Source organism: Trichoplax adhaerens, genomic scaffold, assembly GCF_000150275.1.
Source record: "Trichoplax adhaerens TRIADscaffold_6 genomic scaffold, whole genome shotgun sequence".
In the NCBI taxonomy this organism is placed as follows: Eukaryota; Metazoa; Placozoa; class Uniplacotomia; order Trichoplacea; family Trichoplacidae; genus Trichoplax; species Trichoplax adhaerens.
In genome coordinates this window covers 381214-389631 of record NW_002060948.1, presented here as the reverse complement: position 1 = coordinate 389631, position 8418 = coordinate 381214, and the positions used below count along the sequence as shown (strand labels likewise).

The window sequence follows — 8418 nt, the reverse complement described above, 5'->3', positions numbered from 1 at the left end:
ATTTCAAGTTTGGCTGGTTCGCTAGCTATCAAGGGTAGTATCGCATACGATATTCGATTTCAATCTTCCAACAGTAAGTACAATTGATAGCCTACAGTATTGTACTTACATAGACATCATGGTTGTAAACAGTAACTTGCAGTACAGCATTCTATTCAAAAGATCATGGGAAAAAAGAAAAGCCTCAAAATCTTTATCTCAAATTAGGGGCTTACACTCCAGCTACTGAAGGTTGATATGAAGCATACATCATAACATCTAATGTCATTATGCAGCCTACAATTGCAAATTTCTACAGAAAAACTCAATGGAGACTATTTTTCACTAATAGAAGAATAAACGTCTTTTCATTTCCCGTTGATTTATGCTGCTATGGAGAAGTTCTCCAGCTGCAAAAAATCCTGAAAGCTAGCCTGCTGTACGTATACAGACATGCGGACCCGCAGACGGCTCGCTTTTGGACCTGTACAATGTACATAGTATACTGTCTGGTAGTATAGTATAATTGCTATATTGTAGCACGATATATTAAGTAAAAGCTTCCTATTACTATAGAAATAATGTCCTAGTCATACACTACTACAGTAATTATATCCTGGAGTTCATGGTCTAGTTCTGATCTTGATTTCGTCGATATCACTGCAGCAATCCCTATTGACAAGTTATAATTTTCAAAGTGTTAATCGTTGTAGACAGAATCATGCTAAAGAGGCCAAATAAGGATGAAACTGAAGAAGATCTTCTTAAATATCAAGAGACTTTCTTACGAAATCAATCAGCATCGTCTGTAAAAGTCGTCAAGCAATCAGAATCGCAATCAGCGCAACGAGATGTTGTCCAGCTATTCTCCACACCTCCAGATCATTCAGCACAGGGCGATATTTCCGGTTAGCTTCTCACTCTAGGATAGATTACTCGTAGGCACATAACGTTGCAGTTTTACTCTTTGTGAGATAGTTGTACTAATATAATTGAGTATGTGGAATTTATGCTATAAATGGCGTTGTAATTAATATGTATTTCTATACTATTCAACAACTGCAGTCACTGCGGGAGTTGCTATTAATGATACCTTACGTTCTAAATAATAATTTACAATTAGTAAGATAGGAAAGAGGTATAAGTAATGTCAGTGATGAACTGAGTAGCTGTATATTACTTGAACCCCAATTCAAATTATGGCATGCAATAAATACTGATGAGCGGGTGCAGTTCTAACAGTTTATTGCTATTACCTCTTATATCAAGCTAAAATATTGCACGTTGGCCGTCGATGCATTTTGCTATAACCGATATCATTAAAGGTCCTAAATCGATCTTAAACCTCCTATTGAGACTATGAGTATTTCAGTTTTGCTCTTAACTAATCCAACCTACTTACTATATTGTTTCTCGTAATAAATTCCTTCTATTAGGTCCTTCGACTTTTCCTATAAGGGAAAGTAAATTTGTAGCTGGAAAACGTAAAAATAAGGTAGGTCATTTGAAATTTTTGAAGCAATATTATGGCATAAAGTACTTCGACTGTTAGCATACTGAATTGTAATTTTTCTTTCAATGATAAAATACATATGATGGCCTTGATATACATGCAGTATAGTGGAACTACTGTATTTAAATACATACTGTATACAGTATACTGTGAGCCTACGGGAGTAATTCACACTGGAGACTTGGATCATTAACTATTATAATTAGTGTGCATAGCTAGGTGTACTACTCACTATAAAACATGAAATGATTTATCAGTTTTCTTATTTTATATCGTAGCTACTTGATCGAACTTGTTATTGACATGCTTTCACTATACAATTATAGAACGAAGATAATATTGACCCTGATCGTCGATTAGATGGTGAAAATTGCGAATTGATTAATCAAACTCCTACTTTATTTTTCTCGAGGATTAATTTCTGTTAGTATTTATTAATGTTACGTTTTGTTGTATTTATTATCAGACTATGACAAGAAACATCATTTTACTACTGCATTTACGGATGCTATCAAGGTATGCAAATTCTAAGAATGACAATCTATCTGTTAATTAATCCGCATGAATTTCTATATGATTAAGTAAATCTACGGTATTACTTCACTATAGGAAAAAGATACTACTAGTATCCCTATAAAGCTTCCGAATCAAAGTAACCAAGCGTTTCCTTCTGTATTGCATCGACATACGCGTACTTTCGCAAATGAAAGAAAGGTATCATACTACATACTAAGAATTAATTTAATGAATTGAAATATAGTATTAGATTTTATCTTCTAAAACTACTTCAATGTAGAATTATTGATAGATACTGCATCGTATTACTATCGACTCTTGATATCTTACGAATATCTGCATACCTACAATTACTAGCCTAGTAGCGATGCAAAGGCCGGGGGTAGCTTATTTGCTAGACAATTTATGGCTTCAACTACCAAGGCAGTCGGAGTTGATGATGATACGATAAAAGTAACGGTAGTTGCAAGTTCTAAAACTGACACTCCAATAGCAGCAATTAGTAAATTAATTACTGGGGAAGGTCTACAAAGCAATGAAGCCATTGATGTACAAGCTGAAGTTAAAAGAATTCACGAAGATAATTTACACAAGATGTCAGCCATGACCAAAGATGATATTCTTGCAGAGCAATCGAAATTAATGACGTCAATGGGTAAAAGCTATTTAAAATAAGATTTAACAGAATGTATAATAAAAAGATTGCATCGTTTACATTTTAATGGGTATTGATTGCAATTTTTAGATCCGAAACTTGTTGAACTATTAAAGAAAAGGCCTAATAAAAATATTACTACGAATAGGACGGTAGTAGTAGAATCGATGGATATAGATAACAAATCAAAGAACGATGATACTTGCCATGATATGGATGTTGAACTTGATAATGGTATAACCAGTATTACTTCTGTGCACAGTATGGATATGTTCTGGTCATGATCTTAATTAATTAATGTTGATTTTATATTAATTAGAAGAACATTTACATATTCATGATAATTGTGTTCATACCGAACGTGTGGAAAAGGAAAAGTTACAGTGGATGCTTGCACAAACAAAAGATAAGGTGAAAGGTACCCTAGAAGATGGAGAGAGTGCTAGATTTGGTTTTGAAGGAGAATTAATCGCTAGAGACAGCAATGTACCAATGCATGTTGGTTTACATCACCACGGCCTGGAACCTGATGCTGCTGGTTATACAATTGAAGAACTATTTATTTTAACTCGTAGTAGCCTTGCTCAACAAAAAGTTATAGGACTGACAACTTTAGCTCATATTTTTGACAAGGTAGTTCTTTTCTATCAGAAGATTGACATCAAACACACGATAAAGAATAATTGTAACGTATCAGTTATTTTGTATTAGGATCACAGAGATGAATACCGTGGCAAATCAGAACCAATAATCCCTAATCTACTTGATGCTGGAGTCCTTTTTCTGTTACGATGGAGTTTTGATGATAACACCTTAGCTGTTATTAGCTCTTCATTACACGCTATAAGGGCTCTAGTGGTCAAAGAAGAAGACGAGGTTGAGTGCTTTGATATTTTTGTGTATTTGTATTCAAATACCTCTGTAATTTAATGCAAATGAAATAAATTATTTTAGCATTGTCTAGACAGAATATCATCCTTCTATCGAGGGTACGAAGTTCCAGCTTTTGAACCAGCTGTTGGTATTACAGATTTAAAAGAAAACGAAAAATCTCAGATTACCGATGCTGACCTTGTATATAATGACGTAATTTCGGTAAGTGTTACTTCTAAAATTTACAATTTTCTAGTCTAACTTAGTCTAAGTAAATTATACCTTAATTCACCACTTTATGATGATAACTAGGGCTTAGTACGGATGGATTTTCTTCCAAGAGCAAGATATGTACTTTCGACTTGTCAAATCGGTGCTAATGAAGTTATCAGCTGTTTACAGATTCTATGGAAGATAGGCCGTCACTCACTGCAACTCGCAGATAATGTACGGCTAATTATAAAATCCATCAAATGCCTGACTTATCACCTTCCTTTACGACCTTTGAAATATTTATTTCAAGTCTTCTCATTTAAATAGGTACTACGTGAACCGGGTTTAATGAAATGTATCATAGACAATTTCTTACCGATGTCATGGAAAGAACTAGAATCTGATGATTCCGTATCGCAGTTACACGGCTATCCATTATGGGAGGCAATGAAATTAGTCAGAATTTTGTGTACCGCAGGACGAAACATCACTTCGACATTGGTATTAATTCAAATATGTCATAGATAGTAGCTAATCTATTACTTAGTGATGGGTTATTTCTTAAATTTTTGTGATGGTGAACTTAATGCACATTTATTAATTACTCAGGTCACTCAATTTGATTTAATTGCACGCATTGTGCGCTTCGTCGCAACATCTCCCACTTTTTTACAATTGCCGAGCGAGCGCGCTTGCAAGTTATTTAAAGAGAGTTTAAAGACGTGGACTGTATGTTTACAGTATGGAATAGCTTCCAATTCCTTTGAGTACGTATCTCTATGCTTATCGAAGAGTAGTTTTAAACCTACGAATTTGTAGAAACTACCTAATAAATTAACAAAGTTCTCTTCTGTTGCAGTGACTATTTTAGTATCATTATGGACAAAGTTCAATCACTCTATCGGGTAACGCTGTTTCCTTGCCAGTTGGTTAATAGCTCTCAAATTGATCAGCTCCTTCTGTCAGAGCTGCTAAGACTCGTTGAAAAATTTGTGAGACTAGCCAGTCTAAAGGTAGACCAGATAAAAACTCTTGAACGTAATGTGTCGCAGTCAACAATTGAATGGAATAAAGTTATTGGAGTAGTAGATGTAATCTCTGACTGTGCTAAGAAATGGTTGACTGAATTTTACAAAACTACCGAGGATACTGTGACGGTATATATCATTTTAATACTCAAAACGTTTGTTAATGGATTTCTCGTTAATTATTCTATTCCCAGCTTTATTTACTAACATATTACCTAAATCTTAATTTATACAGGAAGAAGCGTTGAGTCTCCTAACCAGTTCACTGCAAGTTATTTCGTCATTTATTGAGGGACTAAAACGACAGGTATGTAAGATATGCTGTAAATAACTTTATTTTATATCTCTCTTGGTTACTGTTATTTTGTTTACAGATGACTCAAAATAAGAATGTAATAGAGAATTTAGAAGAAATGGAAAGCTTTGTTAATAATTTCCTGTGCAAAATATCTGAGAGTCGATTGTTTTCTAGCCTTTTGCAGTCTCTTAAGTAAATTAAAACTCCTATCTGCTCTCATAATTATAATTTATTTTTTGTTGATATATTTGATTTATAACGTGTACGTGTGTATCTTGGAATGTAACTTAAAGCCCTGTTATTTGCAGAAATTTGAGCTACAACTATAATAGTTCCGATCATCAAATGAAAGAGATTGCAAGTTTGCCACGTTTTCTACATGCATATCCATGTAATCACCTATGTGTTACCTGTGGTTGCTTCTGCGATTTGTATAGTACGTTACTGCGTCTTGCTCTCTCGATTATAAATTTCCATCGAGGACTAGCACGGAAGGTTCGATAAACTCTAATTTATTAGTGTTCACTTCATTACTACTAACGCTATACTTTCACTTTTACTTTTATCATAGTTTAAATGGTTATGCTTACGTCCTGAGATTCTGGAATTTATGATAGCGTTAAGCAGATATGATAGGACGAAAGTAAATTAAATTTTATAATCAAAAATTTAATACAAATTTACCATAAATTTTTAACAATTACATTTATTGATTTAACCTAACGCTAACAGAGTGGAATATCAGGTTATCTAAATAGGCCAAGAATCCATTTAAATTACTACTTAGTGAAATTATATAACGTTATCGTAAGTCTCGTAATAAATCAACTACAAGTGACCCTCCTACATCGCTTGAGCAATTTATTAATGAAATTATTTTAACTTTGGATAGGCTTCCACTGATGATAGTGATTTAACGGTGCACCGAGAAATTTATCAAAAAACGGTGTTGTTCATCTTAAGTGAAGCTTTGCGTGGCGATGAACACATTGTATTCGACTTGGCATCTAATCACTTAATTGAAAGTCGTGGTTTCCTGTACGTATAACGCGATATTATTCATTAAATATTTTCCAGTAAAGCCTAAAAATTTCTTCCTATGCAATATAGAGTTGGTAATGTGCGTTATGATACAGATACCCTCAGCCACTTATTTGCGAAAACACTGACCTCAACGGATGCCTCAGAATCACTTACTTGCCCTTCAAACTTTACCAAAACAATCGATGATGCTATTAGCCATTTACAGTCCATTCGTGGCTTGATTATACAATATTTTAGGAAAGACAGCGCCACGTTGCAGAAATCGATGTAATAGAGTACTATTTGATAATTATCTAAAGGATATTATTAACAAGTTGAGTTTCTATCTATTGTTTATCTTTTTAGCAATCTCCTTAACTCCAACGCTTTCGAAATTGATTCTTTAATCATTACCTATCCCCATGCAACTATAACTCCTATTGATTGGATGTTTTTACCTCTTATTGATTTATACAATGCTTCATTAAATGAGTGAGTTATTGCATTCAGATAGTATAAATGTTAGCTAAATACTTTATGCGGTGCGATAATATGCGTATATCTTTTAGTGATGCTGTGCAAGACGGAGAAAATTGTGCTACCGTTAGAGCTACATCTGATGCGGAGGGTGTAGTTGTAAATACTCTACGCCTTATCTTCTTATTGGAGATTTGGTATCCTAGTTATATGGCTTCGATTGACATTACCGCTAAAATTGCACGGCTATCGTGCACTTTCCTCATTGGTAAGCTAGAAATATAGCATTGAATACATGTTTATGCAATTGGAATTTTATTGCAATTACACCTACTTACATTGGTGTAGGGTTATGTAACCTAATAATTTCTTTCATCTTGAAATGTTAGGGAGTGACTTATTCTTTCAACAAACAATACATTTGTACCTGGAAGTTCTTCTGCGTATTTTTGTACAAAGTAATCAGTTATCTAGTATCAACTTCATGGCTCCTATTCCGGGAATCACATCTTATTATGATTTGTAAGTTCATAAAACATATCCGTAGAAACCGTCATTGTACTAAGCCATTTTGATTTGATTATTATTGAAACAGGTATGTATCATTACTCACTCAGTATGACGCAGTCTCTTTTGGTGATTATCTGTTTGCTACATTCATCCTATTGCCTTTGCAGCAACATTGTGATCACAGGCTGCGACATTTGGTATGGGGTGAATATGTAGGAATTATAAGGCACTTATGTCTGCCATTAAACAAGGTAACATATATTAATAGATTGTTATTTAGTAAACAACCAGTAATGCATTTAAGAAAATTTTAGATGACATTTTCATCAAAACTAATTCTAGTACTACTTTTATAGCTTTTATTTGATCTGGAACTTTATTTAACGCCAAATGAAACTGACGTAATACTTGTTAAAAAATATTTAAGGGCTTTAACACAAAAGTCTCTTAGGTAGGGAGTAGCTGTATTCTGTTTTAAAAAGTCATCTGTTTATTATTAAGTACAGTTTTACCAAAAATGAGACAAATATAAAATGCTTGAACTGAAAAGTTGTTATAATGCAGGCCTGCCTGGTCACCAATTCTATATGTCGTAGCTGTACACCATGTGAGTCATTTCATATTCGAAGGTGGAGAAGATAATTTGTCCACTAGGGAGTACATGATCAAGGAAATATGTCAGCATGAAGGAGAGGTAGTAGATTTCTAAGTTTTAGTTATTCTCTAGATTATGCTTTCAAATAATTTGGAAATTGCTGAGTTGTAATTGTTTCATATTTCAGGTATGGGCAGCAGACATATTCAGATACGTAAAGCCTTTAGAGGGTAATGATAGATCACTTTTAATAAATACTTGCATACCACCGGAAAGAGAGAAACTAATTAAGCAAGCTTGCCTGTCTACTTGATAAACTTTTATATAATGTCGAATTAATATGATGGTAACAAAAATTTATTGAAATTTCGGCGATAATATAGTTACAACCGTGGTTACTTTGTAAATATGATTTGATTAATTACTGCATAAATTATCAAATTATGTTATGAAGTTGACATTTGCATTTAATTTAATGTCGTTCTGGCACAAGTAATTATCTATTTCTATTGTACAGTAAATCATATGCGTGTATATTTCGATATGTATATTGCAAAAATTATGCCTGCCATCCACTCTGGCATTATTGTCTGGTTTTGTACGTATAACAGTACGCCGTTAATGATTAATTGAATTTATGTAAATTGAAAACATTAAAGAGTTTAATAATACATATAAAAGACATCTGGTAAACGTCATCTAAAATTGCGTCACTATAATCGTAATACATCTTCGAGA

The 8418-nt window shown here is 33.6% G+C and overlaps 2 protein-coding genes across 2 annotated transcripts; both read left to right on the top strand.

Annotated features, from left to right (window-relative positions):
- Positions 1 to 700: 700 nt before the first annotated feature.
- Positions 701 to 2683, top strand: TRIADDRAFT_57077 (uncharacterized protein; the record flags this gene model as incomplete). The annotated part of the gene is made up of 6 exons (XM_002113511.1): positions 701 to 887; positions 1416 to 1474; positions 1819 to 1915; positions 1959 to 2008; positions 2102 to 2206; positions 2366 to 2683. 6 exons carry the CDS (start codon positions 701 to 703, stop codon positions 2681 to 2683), a joined length of 816 nt encoding a protein of 271 aa, XP_002113547.1.
- Positions 2684 to 2830: 147 nt separating this feature from the next.
- Positions 2831 to 7914, top strand: TRIADDRAFT_57076 (uncharacterized protein; the record flags this gene model as incomplete). Its single annotated transcript, XM_002113510.1, has 16 exons — positions 2831 to 2897; positions 2983 to 3296; positions 3375 to 3539; positions 3618 to 3758; positions 4077 to 4205; positions 4359 to 4516; positions 4609 to 4906; positions 5013 to 5084; positions 5647 to 5718; positions 5968 to 6113; positions 6465 to 6590; positions 6668 to 6843; positions 6965 to 7097; positions 7171 to 7336; positions 7650 to 7692; positions 7868 to 7914. The coding sequence occupies 16 exons, from the start codon at positions 2831 to 2833 to the stop codon at positions 7912 to 7914; spliced, it is 2253 nt and encodes a 750-aa protein (XP_002113546.1).
- Between the last annotated feature and the right edge of the window lie 504 nt (positions 7915 to 8418).